Source organism: Castor canadensis, chromosome 11 (assembly GCF_047511655.1).
Source record: "Castor canadensis chromosome 11, mCasCan1.hap1v2, whole genome shotgun sequence".
NCBI classification, from domain to species: Eukaryota; Metazoa; Chordata; class Mammalia; order Rodentia; family Castoridae; genus Castor; species Castor canadensis.
This window is the reverse complement of record NC_133396.1, coordinates 92,887,356-92,904,000: the sequence shown is the minus strand read 5'-3', so window position 1 is coordinate 92,904,000 and position 16,645 is coordinate 92,887,356. Positions and strand designations below refer to the sequence as shown.

At 37.0% G+C, this 16,645-nt stretch overlaps 1 protein-coding gene across 2 annotated transcripts in view; it reads right to left on the bottom strand.

The window, feature by feature from the left end:
* Nme7 (NME/NM23 family member 7) overlaps positions 1 to 16,645 on the bottom strand; it is a 191,420-nt gene that overhangs the window by 136,708 nt on the left and 38,067 nt on the right. The window contains exons 2-3 of one of the 2 annotated variants that reach the window (XM_074047543.1): positions 9,168 to 9,275; positions 7,991 to 8,157 (exon numbers count right to left, since the gene is read on the bottom strand). In XM_074047543.1, coding sequence (XP_073903644.1) covers positions 7,991 to 8,157; positions 9,168 to 9,275 — 275 coding nt within the window. Of the gene's footprint in view, positions 1 to 2,175; positions 2,518 to 7,990; positions 8,158 to 9,167; positions 9,276 to 16,645 lie in introns of those variants that run through there. The other variant, XM_074047544.1, reaches the window with a different exon arrangement.

Below are 16,645 nucleotides of genomic sequence, written 5' to 3'. Positions count from 1 at the left end.
AAGTATGTAATAACTGAACCCCAAGGCTGGTTCAAAGTTTAAATAACAAAAGTTTTATGATACTTTTTGTCCAATAAAATTTCTTCAAATATATATCTGCTGACATTTCCAAATCTTAAAAAATGTGTAAATATTTCATATGAATCAAATTCTAATCTAACAAAATATATGTTCATTCATAAGTATTTTTAAACTATGTAAGCCTAGAAAATACACAAAGTATTGCTTTGGGACCTTTAAAAAACCTTGTCAATAAGGCATAATCTGGGTTAAGCAAATACTTGGAATTACTGGAGTGTATTAAAAAATTCAAAAAGGTAATTTAGTTCATTCCTGTTGCCTCCAGGAAAGTATACTTAAACCCCTTCTCAGCATAGGTTTCACCTTAAAAATGACTTGTTGATCACCCACATTCCATCTCAGGGAAATAGACACTTATTAAATGAGCATATCTTCTTGAGAACAAAAGAATCCATACAATGATGATTTTCTTTTTGCTACAAAGGAGCCTCAAATAACTTGGGCTAATAAATACTAATCATTGGATAAATGGTCTTTATAAACACAGATAGAAATGTGAATCAAAGCAAACAATATATTATTATAATGGTTAGTAATATATTGTTAAAAATCTTAAGATTCAGAAGAGCTCATTTAATTCACCACATGGTTGCTGTATTTACTATCCATATACAATTAGGGAAGAATCAAAAGGGAAAATCATGAAGCATTTTAAATCAGCAAAATATAAAACATTGCATATTTTTTCATTAACCACATAAAGGCCAATATTTCATCATGTTAAAATAGCCCCACTTTTAAAATTAGTCCCATTCAATAGTATTTACTGGCATATTAATTAGAAGTTTATTAGACAAAGAATGACTGTGACTAAGTTACTTAATCATTCTTTAAAAATAGAATTAACAACATTCGCTTCAGAGAGATCAGAATTAAATTATATGAATTACAATTGCTATTGGCTGCTATCATTTTATTTTGATTTAGTCAGACTAATAACCCTTCTTCCTTTGCTAATTTAATGAAAATTTATAGTCTTAAAGTAAGATGAGTATGTAAAGTACCTATCACATATTAAGTGCTCAATAAATGAAATCCTTAGATTATTTTTTAGTCATAAAGGAGTTACAGTTGATATTTTCTTAATCCCATTGACTTTTACCATTAGATTGCATAAGAGTAAGAGTTCTATATATTTAATACTCTAATTTTGTCTCTTATTTTACAATCATCTTTTAGTCTTCTTTTGTTAATGAGGCACTTACTACCTCAAACCTATGTACCAATCCCATGCTGAGCATCAAACCACCTCAAGAATTATAACAAAGCTTGCAAAAAAAAAAGGGTGGTAGGAAGCCACAGAAAGGAAAAACATTACTATAGGCTGACTCAGACATTAGGTGATTGGCTAGTTATTTGTATATGTACACCTTGAAAAATAGTTTGAATGAGTTTTTTTTTTACTATTGAATTAAATGGCTCTTGGAGCATTTTATACATACAGACTTACCATCCACCATTGATTCCTATTTTTAATTACTGCAGCAATCACTCCACAAATGGAAAAAATCCTTCAAAACACTACAAAATATAGGGCAGAGAAACCAGAGCCAAGAAAGATGACAAAAGAATTAAAATTTCATTTCACATATATTTAAAGTATCAGAAGTTGTAAGAGTTAAATACAGAGGTTGAATATTAAATATTAAAATGTCATTTTGGGTGCTTAATTTAGCCAAGTTCTGGGATAACACAGCAGATTAAAAACTTGCTCCATGTGACTTCATGAATGAGAAAAGTCAGAATAATAAAGGACACACTATATTCCAAAGACAGAAAGAGCATATGGAATCACAAAATAGGTAGCTAGAGGGTTGAAAAGTCATGGAGAAACAGAAAGCAGAAAGGCAATGCAGAGAAAAGAAGGCAACAGCCCAGAGCTCTAACCCTGGCTCCTGGAAAGTGTGTGTGTGTGTGTGTGTGTGTGTGTGTGTGTGTGTGTGTGTGTGTGTGTGTGTGTGTGTGTGTGTGTGTGGTGGAGGGGGCAGAGGGGGTATGTAGCTAAAGCTCCAACCACAAGATAAGTTATGTGGCCCAGGTTGAAAACAAACTAGCAGCCCTAACAGCAGACTAAGCCGCACAGTTTTCACAAACCTTAAATTCAGTGTGTGGAAACTGTTGTGATAGTGATTCCTCTTGTGTGGAAAGCTAGCATTGCAGATGAAAGCCATTTTGTCACATCTCAGAATGCTATAGCCAGGAACCATCTTGAGTAGGAGTCTGCTGTTTGAGACTCAGTTACACTGGGGACCTGAACACAAAGAATAATTTCAGCTCAGTGAGCATGGGCAGATGAGCTGGCAGGTAGATTTGAGAACTTCGAGCACGGGTCCAGTGGGTCATTTGATTTCCCAAGTCACCGCCTTCCCACAGGAGGCGTAACTACTGGGTGGGGTCTGAAAGCACTGATATTGGCAAGCAGAGCGCTGTGTCCCTCAGTTCTCCCTCTCTAGTGCAGAACCCAGTATCTGTTTGCTTCCCTGACTCTCTGATGCCTTTGGGGGACACCCAGGCTTGGATGCTTGCTGATTCTGGGGACACAACACTGGGGGCTCTGTAGTAGATCAACGGGGAACCTTCCTGGTCCACAGGCTACAAGGCTCCTTGCAGTCAGAAGCAGCTCCTGGTATACAAAGAAGGGAAGTTTCTAAAGTGAATGAAGCACTGAAGCCAACAAATGACCCTTGACTGACCCAGCCCTCAGCCTTCCTATAGTACCAGACTGAATGATAGGAACTACCAAAGACCCCAGGTGGTTTTCTTCTCTTGAGTAGTGCTGGGAATCAAAACCAGTGCCCTGAGCACAAAGGTGAATATTTGACTACTGAGCTGTAACCCCAAACCTGTGATGAGAAACAGTACCTCAACTGTGCCACTATACAGTCCTGTCTAAACATTGAGAATATTTCAACTGCAAGAACATGGATGATTAAAACCAAAGAACAATAGCCTCCAATGTGCAAAGTCTAATGCAAGAAACACAAGAAAAATGAAAACAAGATGGCATGACTCCTCCAAAAGTCAACAGTTCTACAATTATGGACTCTAATGATAGTGAAGTGGATGAAACAACAAAGAATTTTAAAAAATGATTAGAACAATTATAAACAAATTAAAGAGGTCACAAATAAATACCTGAATGAATTTAATGAAAATACAAATAAACAACTGGATGAAAAAAGATGACAATGAAGACCATTAAAGAGGAATCAGTAAAGATATAGAAATCCTGAAAAACCATTTCATTAAACTGAAATTCTAGAAATGAAAAGCTCAATAAGTAAAATAAGAAACTCAGTTGAGGTCAGATGTGATAGATCTTGCTTATCATCCCACGGTATGTGGGAGACTGAGATTGAGAAGATTACATGTTCAAGGCCCACCCAGGCAAAAAAAAGTCTGCGAGACCTCCTTACTCAGGGAACCCTCCTGTCATTTCAACAATGGTAGGCAGTATAAAATAGGAGAATTGTGGTCCAGGCCAGCCCTGGCAAAAACAGAGGCCTTATCTCAAAAATACCAGTGCAAAAAGGGTTTGAGGAGTAGCTCATATGGTAAAAGCGACTACCTAGCAAGGGCAAACCCCTGAGTTCAAAATCCAGTACCAGGCAGGTGCCCGTGACTGCAATACTAGGCACTTGGGAGGCTAAAATCAGGAGGATCCTGGTTCTAGGCCAACCCCCACAAAAAAAGTTCTTGAAAATCCCCTGTCTTCTTTCTCAATGGGAAAAAGCTGGCTTTTTTGGTCTGTGCCTACCATTCCAGTGACAAAATAGGAATGTTATGGTCCAGGCCAACCTGGGAAAAAAAAAATAACCAAAGTAAAAAGGACTGAAAGCATGGTTGAAATGGTACAGTGCCTACCTAGCAAGTGTGAAGCCCTGAGTTCAAAGCCCAGTACCATACATATATACATACATAAATAAATAAATAAGGAAAAGACCTCACCAATAGACTGGACCACATATAAAAGAGAATACCAAGACTAAAAGATAAGGTAGCTAAATTAGAACATTCAGAGAGTAATGAAGAAAAAAACTAAAAGTATTACTAGAACATACAAGATCTATGGGGGTGCCATTAAAAGACCAAACCTGTGAATCATGGGCAGAGGAGAAGAGGAGGTACAAGCTAAAAGCATAGAAAATATATTCAATAAAATAATAACATAAAGTTTCTTAAATTTTGGGAAAGAGAAGGTTATCCAAGTACAGGAGGTTTTTAGAACACCAAATAGACAGGACCAGAAAAGAACCTTATGTCATATTATAGTAAAACATTAAGTATACCACACAAGGAAGAAATATTGAATGCTACAAGAGAGAAGTGCTAAATCATATATAAAGGCAAACTAATCAGAATAGCAGCAGATTTCTCAATAGAGATCCTAAAAGCCAGGAGGGCATGGAATGATGTACTTCAAGCTCTGGAAGAAAACAATCCCCAACCTAGATTACTGTATCTCCTTCATAATTGAGTAATAAAAACCTTCTATGATAAACAAAACCTGAAGCCTCTAAGCCAACACTTCAGAAGATACTTACAGGGATCCTACACAGATCCTAAGAGGAAGAAAAAATAACCATGAGAATACAAGAAAGAATAAATCTTACTAGAAAAGTAGACAAGCAAATGAGCATTAGGAAAGAATCAAACACTACAAACAAAAAATTATATGAATTAATAAATATATTTCAATAATTACTCTTTATATAAATGGTCTCAATTCTCCACAGAATTGGAAGACTGGTAGGTTAGATGAAAAAAAAAAAAAGATCTAACTGTTGCCGACAAGAAACACACTTCATTGGCAAATACAAACACAGACTTAAAATGAAAGAATGGAGAAAGTATCCCAAATGGAACCCAAAGAAAGCAGGAGTAGCTATACTCATATATGATAAAGCAGACTTCAAACCAAATTTAGAAGAGATAAGGTCACTTCATATTGATAAAGGGAGCAATCCAATAAGAAAATGTAACAGAATGAAAGCCCAGGATATTATGGCAGAATAGAAGCTTTCTCTGGGTGACTCTACAAACAAGAAGAGTGAGGGAGATCTGCCATATGATCCAGCAATCCCACTCCTAGGGATATACCTAAAGGAAGGCAACATAGGTTACTTCAAAGGCACCTGTACACCCATGTTTATTGCAGTGCTATTCACAATAGCCAAGTTATGAAAACAACCAAGATGCCCCACTACTGACGAATGGATCAAGAAAATGTGGTATTTATACACAATGGAATTTTACTCAGCCATGAACAAGAATGAAATCTTATCATTTGTAAGTAAATGGATGGAATTGGAGAACATCATTCTGAGCAAGATTAGCCAGGCTCAGAAGACCAAAAATCGTATGTTCTCTCTCATATGTGGACCTTACATCTAGGGCAAATACAGCAATGTGGTTGGATTTGGGTCACATAACAAGCAGAAAGCACATACGGGAAGTATGGGGATAGGTAGTAAACCCAAAACATGAAAGCGTTTGATGTCCCCACTCCAGAGGAACTAAACAGAAACCTTAAAGTGACAGAGGTCAACACGAGAAGGGGAGCAGGGACCAGTGTAAAGATCAGTTAGAGATGAATCGACTTGGGTTGTAACACATTTGTACATGAAAGCAATGCTAGGAATGTCTCTGTATAGCTATCCTTATCTCAACTAGCAAAAACGCTTTCTTTCTTATTATGCTTATGTCTTCTCTTCAACAAAATTAGAGATAAGGGCAGAACAGGTTCTTCCTGGAAGCGAGGGGTGGTGGGAAGAGCAGGGTGTGGGTGGGGGGCAGGAGGGAAAAATGACACAAACAATGTATGCACATGTGAATAAATGAATAATAAAAAAAGAAGAGTGAGGGTAAAAAAGTACAGGCCTTATTCCACAAAGATAGAGCATTAGGAACCACGAAAGAGGTGACAGTTCAGCTGAAAGGCCATAGAGACATAAGTAGGAAACAGCCCACAGCATCAACACTGGCTCTCCATGAGGCAGGAGAAGCTGAAGCCACACCAAGGTAAGACAGGTGGGTAAGACTGACAGTCCTACCCACGGGGCAGGTTGACAGCTCTCTCAAATCTTAAATCCAGTGTGGGGATTTTGTGCAACCATGAAATCTCCTGAATGACAGACCACATTAAGGAAGAACTCCACTTTGTTGTTCCCCATATCTTGGAGAGCCTTAGCTAGGTCATCTTGAGTGATTTGTTATCTAAGACTAAGCTACTCTTGAACCTGAAAACAAGAAATAATAACAACTCAGAAAGTATAGAAACACTTACCCACACAGAGTTTGGGTTGGACACAGCTAGGAGAAGTGGTTATGGGGAGGGGAAGAGTCAGACTCAGACCTATTGAGAAGTCAGGGCAACAGGTAGCTCAGGTTGTGAAGGACAGGGGAGCTGGTGGCTATGCCCTCTGTGGCAAGCAGAACGCCCTGTCCTCTATATGTCACCACAGAGACTATGAGATCTAAGCCTGAATACTTTGAAGCTGCCTCCCTGCTAAGTGTGGTTGCAGCTGGGTAGGTCCCAGAGCTCTGAACCCAGGTCCATGTGCTTACTCTATTTTCCCAACTTCCTCCCTCCTGCAGGGTGATTACTCCTGGATGGGAGCAGAAAGCTCTAAGATCAGCAGGTAGATCAATGTGTGATTCTCCTTCTCCAGGGCAGAACTAAGGGCTCTGTTTGTTCCCTACCCTCTCTCCTATGCACTGGAGGAAACTCGTAGGTTAGGACATTTGTCACCCCCGGGTGCACAAACTGGGAGTTCTGGAGAGAGGGAAGCTGCCCAACTCATAGCTGGCAAAGCTTGCTAGGGCTAACAGGAGCTCCAGGGAAATAGAGAAAGGAAAGACTATGTAAAATTGAAGTTATTAATTCATTCAGCTAAAATAGATTAGGAGTGGTAAGTGCCACAGGAGACATAAAAATAAATTAAGATGGAATAAGGGCAACCTTTTTCCAGGGTCTACCTATTCTCCTATGGTTAAATCCTCCCATTCTTGATTCACATTGTATTCGGGGTTTAATCTTGCCTCTACTCTGTGACTTCAATCAAGTTACCTAACATCTCTCAGTCTCAACTTCCCCAATTGTCAATGTGGGAACAAAAATAATACCTTTTTTGTAATGCTGTTTGTTACTTAAATAAATGAGGCATGTAAATCATTCAGCATGATACCTGATATAGTAACAGCCACTGCATGCTTTTCATTACTATTAGTTCTATCAATCACACGTTCTTCCTGAGTCTTTATACCTATTGCCATTATCTTAATTCAGATACTTATTTTACTAATTAAATTTTAAAAACTTTAACTACAAACTTATTCAAGCAGAATAACAAACTGTCCCCAATACAAGATGTACAATTCCCTGCCTTTGTACCTTTGATTATACTCATTCCTTTGACCAGTATTCTCCCCATGTCATCAATGTAGGTAAAAATTCAATCCATCTTTCATAATGCAGCACAAACACCTCCACAAAGCCTTCCCTTCAATCTCACAAGAAATAATGTCTGAGTTTCCAATGAACTTATGGCACTCATTCTTTCCCCTCCAAAGCCATGCTTACCCTAAATAGCAATATTTTTTCTACATTCAAATTTTCTTAGTTCCCAGTGAGACATATGCTACAAAAAAAGTGATGGAGCACATAAAAACTTTGTACTGTTCCCCCAGAAAATAAGTACCTCCTAAGTCAATGAATATCACTTTGTCATTCTGACTGAAGAACAAATCACAGACTGCTCCAAAATATTCTAAACATGTCATAACACTTAATTGGATCACTGAAAAATCTCTACATTATGAAAACACAACATAGGAACAGAAAATTAGAAGCTGAACCAGGCTCAAACATAATATTTTAAGAATGAAAAAGATTATGCAATTTCTTTACTTTTCTTTTCTACTGCCCAGTTGGCGAGCTGTATACTGATCCCCATAGTCAACCAACATTAATTGTCGAGAAAACACATTCACTTTGTTGCCTATATATAAATCTTCCAGGTGCAGGTCATCATATTTGGTTCGCTTTAAAAAGGTGCGACGATTCTTTACATCATGCTAGAATCAAAAAAATAAAAATAGAAAAAATACTTATGAGTAAAGAATGTTAACCTTATTATAGTTCTTATAACCTTAAATAGTTTTAATTTTGGCTTACTAAAGTAGATTGCATTGTTTTTTTTTGTAAACACAAATAATATTTTTCATATTGTAAATTCTTTATCTCCTAATCCAATCCAGTTGTAACATAAAATATTCTTAAAATATAATACTTTAAATTACCCTGAATAGAGAGATTTGTTTACGGCCAAATTATTTCAGCAAATTAGTGCCTATGAAATTCCAGAACGAAACAGTTATATGACCAAATTTCTGCTTTTTTGCATATACATTTTAATTCCAAATAGAACCACTTATTAAAGTAGTTACTAATGAAGAGACACAAGGAATGGGGCCTTCTCAGCTCAGTCCTCTTCAATTTGACTTTTTATAGAGAAAGCAGCTTTCAATAATGTTGATATACATGGTCATGATAACCTTTATCCATTGCCACTTATCAATTATTGCTTAATCAAAACATGAAAAATCCCACTTTAATTTTTGTTTTTGTTTTCTTTTCTTTTTTGAGACAGAATCTCACTACGTAGCCCACTCTGGACTCAAGATCCACCCACATCTGCCTCCCAAGTGCTAGGATTACAGGCATTTAGCACTATGCGCTGACCTACTTCAGTTTCCTAACCAAATACATTCCAAGTTTTGACATTAAAATACCCAGGCACAAGCCAGGCATGGTGACACATGCCTATAATCCCAGCATTCAGGAGGCTGAGGCAGAATTGCAAGTTTGAGGACAGGCTGGGCTATATAATGAGACTCTCTTAAAACAAATACAGACACAAAACTATCTTCTTGCATCAGAATTACAATGAATACCCTCCAAACTCCAATAAAATAAAAACATATAAATTTCTTTTAAAAGCAACCATATAAAAGGCAATTCTATTCCTCTCCCTTTCCCTACTTCACTTACTTTTCCAACTTTAAGTAAAGAAAGACTCATTTACCATCTCAACAGATCCATCCCCTGGGTAAAAGAAAAGCTCATAACGCCGAAGAAGTGAAGCATTTGGATCATACCACTCTGCAATGAAAGCGAATCTCTCACTCTGACTCTGTGACAAAAAAAGAAAAGAATTTTAACACTAACATATAAAATATAAACACCCTTGTATAAGTTTGGCAAAATGAACATGAGAATTTCCAAGTATTTGCAACAAATTCCAACTACTTATTATATTGAATCTTTCTGCTAATTTCTCTTAGATATTTCAAAGATGAGTTATAAACTGTTTAATGTTTCCTAGCCTTCCAATAATCCTAGTTCAATTAACATTTTTTTAGAAAATGAGTTCCTGATCTGACTACTATATAACAATTCAAAGTCTTTCTGAAGGCAAATTTACATATAGACTATTAATAAACTATTATGAGAAATACTTTCTTTTTTTTTTTTCATTTTTCTTTTATTATTCATATGTGCGTACAAGGCTTGGTTCATTTCTCCCCCCTGCCCCCACCCCCTCCCTTACCACCCACTCCACCCCCTCCCGCTCCCCCCCCCTCAATACCCAGCAGAAACTATTTTGCCCTTATCTCTAATTTTGTTGTAGAGAGAGTATAAGCAATAATAGGAAGGAACAAGGGGTTTTGCTGGTTGAGATAAGGATAGCTATACAGGGCATTGACTCACATTGATTTCCTGTGCGTGGGTGTTACCTTCTAGGTTAATTCTTTTTGATCTAACCTTTTCTCTAGTTCCTGGTCCCCTTCTCCTATTGGCCTCAGTTGCTTTAAGGTATCTGCTTTAGTTTCTCTGCGTTAAGGGCAACAAATGCTAGCTAGTTTTTTAGGTGTCTTACCTATCCTCACCCCTCCCTTGTGTGCTCTCGCTTTTATCATGTGCTCATAGTCCAATCCACTTGTTCTGTTTGCCCTTGATCTAATGTCCACATATGAGGGAGAACATACGATTTTTGGTCTTTTGAGCCAGGCTAACCTCACTCAGAATGATGTTCTCCAATTCCATCCATTTACCAGCGAATGATAACATTTCGTTCTTCTTCATGGCTGCATAAAATTCCATTGTGTATAGATACCACATTTTCTTAATCCATTCGTCAGTGCTGGGGCATCTTGGCTGTTTCCATAACTTGGCTATTGTGAATAGTGCCGCAATAAACATGGATGTGCAGGTGCCTCTGGAGTAACAGTCTTTTGGGTATATCTCCAAGAGTGGTATTGCTGGATCAAATGGTAGATCAATGTTTAGCTTTTTAAGTAGCCTCCAAATTTTTTTCCAGAGTGGTTGTACTAGTCTACATTCCCACCAACAGTGTAAGAGGGTTCCTTTTTCCCCGCATCCTCGCCAACACCTGTTGTTGGTGGTGTTGCTGATGATGGCTATTCTAACAGGGGTGAGGTGGAATCTTAGTGTGGTTTTAATTTGCATTTCCTTTATTGCTAGAGATGGTGAGCATTTTTTCATGTGTTTTCTGGCCATTTGAATTTCTTCTTTTGAGAAAGTTCTGTTTAGTTCACATGCCCATTTCTTTATTGGTTCATTAGTTTTGGGAGAATTTAGTTTTTTAAGTTCCCTGTATATTCTGGTTATCAGTCCTTTGTCTGATGTATAATTGGCAAATATTTTCTCCCACTCTGTGGGTGTTCTCTTCAGTTTAGAGACCATTTCTTTTGATGAACAGAAGCTTTTTAGTTTTATGAGGTCCCATTTATCTATGCTATCTCTTAGTTGCTGTGCTGCTGGGGTTTCATTGAGAAAGTTCTTACCTATACCTACTAACTCCAGAGTATTTCCTACTCTTTCTTGTATCAACTTAAGAGTTTGGGGTCTGATATTAAGATCCTTGATCCATTTTGAGTTAATCTTGGTATAGGGTGATATACATGGATCTAGTTTCAGTTTTTTGCAGACTGCTAACCAGTTTTCCCAGCAGTTTTTGTTGAAGAGGCTGCTATTTCTCCATCGTATATTTTTAGCTCCTTTGTCAAAGGTAAGTTGCTCATAGTTGTGTGGCTTCATATCTGGGTCCTCTATTCTGTTCCACTGGTCTTCATGTCTGTTTTTGTGCCAGTACCATGCTGAGAGACTAAATGGCAGGAAGTTTTAACTATCTTAAACTTAAGACTTCAGCAATATTAGGATATTGTTGTTATTCCAATTACAGTAAACAGATTTCTCTCCTTAGTAATCTCATGACCATATCTTTTTAGAGAAAGAGTAAGAGAATGTAGTAGTCAAGGATCTCTGAGAAACAGAAGCCATGACAGGTTTGAACATGCAAGAATTGTATGAAGGGAAATTGCTGTAAGGGGAAAAGGGAAGGGAGTCAGGGAAGACTGGGAGAGCTGACAGACCACAGTGCAAATATGACTCGAGTGGAGGAGGACTGCAAGGAAGATTAGAAGGGACGGTCCTGGATTGCTACTATGCTCTAAGGAAGCCCATGGGGGAATGTTCACTTCAGCCAGTGAGCAATCTGAGGGAGTCCCACCCAGGGAGGAGTCACCTTCAGTATCTCTACTCCTCTCATTTACTGGTTGGGAACAGGTCCAAGGCTCAAGACAGCCTTGGATTTCAGACCACAACAACTGGGTCCCTCGGTCATTTAAGCTTTCTGCAGTTGGAGGTCTCGGAAGTGCATTCTTAAGACTATCACAGAGAATAAACTGGTGGGGAAAAAATCAAGGATTGGGTCCTTTTCTCTGCTTAATGCAGGATTGCTCATCATTTATGTTAATAAAAAAATTCCAGCTCCAAAGGTCCTTTATTACAAGCAAATAAAGTCATAAAGAAGAAGGGAATCTAGGAGTTTTGTTGCTAAATTCTGGTTTTGCCACCTGATGTTTTGGTTTTTTCTATTAATAATTGACTTACAAATTGTAATGTCTGTTTATGTTTATGACTATGTTCATAAACTATGATGTATATGAGCAGTTTTTAAAGACACATTTTTATTTTTCCTACAATCATCCCAAAAGACACATTTAAGCAATGTTTATTAGTAAAAAGAAAACAAGTGTAAAATAAAAGACTGCTATGACATTTGTAAAAGTATTTCTTCATACATTTTTTTCATATTGATTCTAACAATGTAGTTTTTGTGAGTATAGGTTTCACTAAACATTCTAGTCTTATACACCCCTTGTAATTAAAATAGAAATATTAGGTGTTTCTTATTTTTTTCTATCTATAATTAGTCACGCCAACCATAATTTAAGTATTACCTTCACTAAAATAAGTAAAATTATAATATGTACAAAATGATAATGCCTTTGACTAAAGCGAATGAAAAGCCAATGAAACCTGGTACTTCCATTATCCAAGTAGCCTAACCACCAAACTTGCCAATCACACTCTACAATTCTAAGTTAGGTGGCAGAATTTTGCACAACATACTATCCAGAAAACATTTATTTTAATACAAAGAAAATAAACTGCTTCTGGCTATGACAAAGTACTATTATAGCAAGTCAATGCTGACTTCTAAGAATAATTAGAAAAGTAGGATATTAAAAGCATTGGAGCCTCCAAGATAATCAGAATATGAGCCTCCAAGAGATCTAGATAGAAAGTTGGAGCTGAGTTCAACTTTCCCTGTTTGCTTTAACCTTGAGGATACATGCTAAATCTCAAATAAAGCTGGGCAAGAGACTAAGACGTCTAAGAAGTTGGCAGACAGAGCCTACCAAGAGGTAATAAACCCAGGAGAACTCATAGCAATCTCAATGGGGTTTTTGGCAGCTACACAGTGCTGGGGACAGAAAAAATGAGAGTTAAAACTCAGCACAGAGGAGACACCCACTAAGCATTCTAACTTTCTGTTGTGATTAAAATGTTACACTCTAGGAACACGGCTAAAGTAGAAATAAAAGGTAAGCTAACCCTTACAAAGTCTCAAACAAGTTCTGGGTTCATTCACTGCTTAGTCCTTTATCACATTGAGGCAATATTTTCCCCATTCTATCTCTCTGCATCTCTGAAAATTACAACTTTTCACACCCCAAGTCCACCATTCAATGACAAACTACCAGATACCTCACTCCAAAAAATACCAAGAAGAGGAAAGTGCAAAAGAATGAGACATGTCAATAACCTAGTTATTACCAAAAAAAAAAAAAAAGCTTCAAAATAACGATAGGTGTAAGAAAACATGTCAGAATGGAGAATTTCCCCAGAAACTCCTCAGCCATAAGGAAAAATGAAACCAACCGATTTGAAGGTAAATGGATACAATTTGAAGACACCATGTTAAGTGAAGTTAAGTCAGGTTCAGAAAGATAAAGGCTGTATGTTTTCTCTCATATGTAGAAGAAAGATCCAAAAGATAAACATAATCACAAAAACAAACATAATTATATACAAACATATATGTAGAACTTGTTTGTAATGGTGGAATTACACTGTGGAACAAAAGGAATGATAGTGTATAAACAATATCATAATACATAACATCTGTGAAGGTAAAGGATCTAAGGATATTTATTGAAAGCTGTTGAAAAATGGGTGGGTGGGGGTTGGAGGGAAGGTGTAAGGGAGAGCAATGGAAGGTGCTGAACTGACCAAAGTAAAGTATGCTCACAGCATGGATACATTGGGAAACCCCTTTGAATTAACTTAAAAATTAATAATGAAAGACAAGACTGCAAAATAGGTACAGTGTTGAGGGAAGTGAGGGGGGAGAGTGAATGAAGGAGATTAAGGTGAAGGAATTTGGCTGATGGACTTCATATACTTATACATATACTTATACAAAAATAGAACAATGAAACCTCTTGCAATTGCTTTAAGTGAGGCAGAAGGGGGTTGAGGAGGAGAGACAGTGGGGAAGCATCTAGCCAATGTACAATGTAAATCTATTTGGAAGTGTCACAATGAATCCCCCTGTACAACAAATATAACCTAATAAAATTTATCAGCATATAATCATTGTACAGGGGAAAACATTGTGATATTTATCTATGTGCTTATGATACATCTCAGATTTACCCCCTTCTATCAATTCCCCTCTTCCCTTCTCCCCCACCTTAGAACAATTTCAACAGCTTTTATTCTTTAATTTTCATATATGAATGCAATATACATCCACCATATTCACCCTCATTCACCCTTTCCTTATGCCAATGCACCACCTACTGGTACCAACTCCTGGAAAATACCTATTTTACCCTCCTGACCTTCATTTTTGTAAGTGTATATTAATAGTCCAAGGGGCTTTTGTCTTGTTACTTCAGGCCAGTATATATCATACTTTAATCAAATTAACCCCATTACTTACTCTTTGTCTATCACCATGCTCCCCTAATACTCAATTGCTTACAGTATAGTATTTTATATTTATATGTAGATGGGTTGTTTCAGTATTTTTCATTCTCTAACATATTCTTTCCTTCTGCCGCCTCCTGTAGTCCTCTTAGAAAGATTCATTAATATAATTTTGTTCTATCACCACATATATATGTGTGTGTGTATACACACATATATGTATATATATATAATCATTTATATCTCTATATACATGTAACTTATAGATCTAGCTTCACATATCAGGGAAAACATGTGACCTTTCACTTTTGAACCTGGCTTACTTCACTTAATATGATGTTCTTCAATTCCATCCGTTGACCTGCAAACAGCAATTTCATTGTTGAATAAAATGGAGTTGAATAAAACTCCATTATGTATATATACCACATTTTCTTAATCCATTCATCAGTCATAGGGCAAATGGGCTGTTTTCAAAGCTTGGTTATTGTAAACAGTGCTGCAATAAACATGGGTGTACAAGTGGCTCTATTGTATCCTGGAGCACATTCTTTCAGATATATGCCTAGGAGGTGTATCACTGGGTTGGATGGCATCTGTGCTTTTAGTTTTTTTGAGGGAACTCCATATCGCTTTCCACAGAGGCTGCACTAATTCCCATCCCTATGAACAGTGTAGAAGTGATTTGTTTCCCCCACATCCTCACCAGCATTTGCTGTTGTGTTATTGATGATAGCCATTTTGACTGGCATGAGGTAGAATCTCAATATTGTTTTGATTTGCATTTCCTTTATGGCCAAAGATGTTGAGAATTTCTTTATATGTTTACTGGTCATTTGTACATCTTCTTTTGAGAACTGTCTGCTCAGTTCATTTTCCCATTTATTCAGTGGGTTGGTGATTGTTTGAGAGGTTAGTTTTTGAGCTCCCTGTATATTCTGGTTATTAATCCCTTGTCAGATATATAGCTAGCAAAGATTTTTCTCCCATTCTATCTCTTGAGTCTGGTAAACATTTCCTTTGCTGTGCAGAAGCATTTTAGTTCCAGGCAGTCCCATTTGTCAATACTTTCTCTTAATGGCTGAGATATTGAAGTTCTATTCATAAAGTTATTACCTATACTTATGTGGTCCATTGTGTTCCCTATTTTTTTCCTCCATTAATTTCACAGTTTCAGATCTTACATTAAGATCTTTAATTCACTTTCAATTGATGCTAGTATAAGGTAAGAGACTAGGATCTAATTTCAGTCTTCTGCAATTGATGCTAGTATAAGGTAAGAGACTAGGATCTAATTTCAGTCTTCTGCAGGTGGAAATTCAGTTTTCCCAGCACCATTTGTTGAAGAGGATATCTTTTCTTCAACACATATTTGGGGTTCCTTTGTCAAAAATCAGATGGGTTGCCAGGATCTTTTATTCTATTCCATTGGTCTTCATGTCTGTTTTTTGGCCTGTACCATACTGTTTTTATTATTATAGCTCTGTAGTATAGTTTGAGGTGAGGTATTATGAAACTTACAGTATTGCTCTTTTGGCTAAGGATTGCTTTGGCTATTCAAGGTCTTTTGTGCTTCCATGTTAATTTTAAGATTGACTTTTCCATCTCAGTGAAGAATTTTGATAGGGATTTCTTCTTTTGAGAAAGTTCTGTTTAGTTCACGTGCCCATTTCTTTATTGGTTCATTAGTTTTGGGAGAATTTAGTTTTTTAAGTTCCCTGTATATTCTGGTTATCAGTCCTTTGTCTGATGTATAGTTGGCAAATATTTTCTCCCACTCTGTAGGTGTTCTCTTCAGTTTAGAGAACATTTCTTTTGATGAACAGAAGATTTTTAGTTTTATGAGATCCCATTTATCTATGCTATCTCTTAGTTGCTGTGCTGCTGGGGTTTCATTGAGAAAGTTCTTACCTATACCTACTAACTCCAGAGTATTTCCTACTTTTTCTTGTATCAACTTAAGAGTTTGGGGTCTGATATTAAGATCCTTGATCCATTTTGAGTTAATCTTGGCATAGGGTGATATACATGGATCTAGTTTCAGTTTTTTGCAGACTGCTAACCAGTTTTCCCAGCAGATTTTGTTGAAGAGGCTGCTATTTCTCCATCGTATATTTTTAGCTCCTTTGTCAAAGATAAGTTGCTTGTAGTTGTGTGGCTTCATATCTGGATCCTCTATTCTGTTCCACTGGTCTTCAT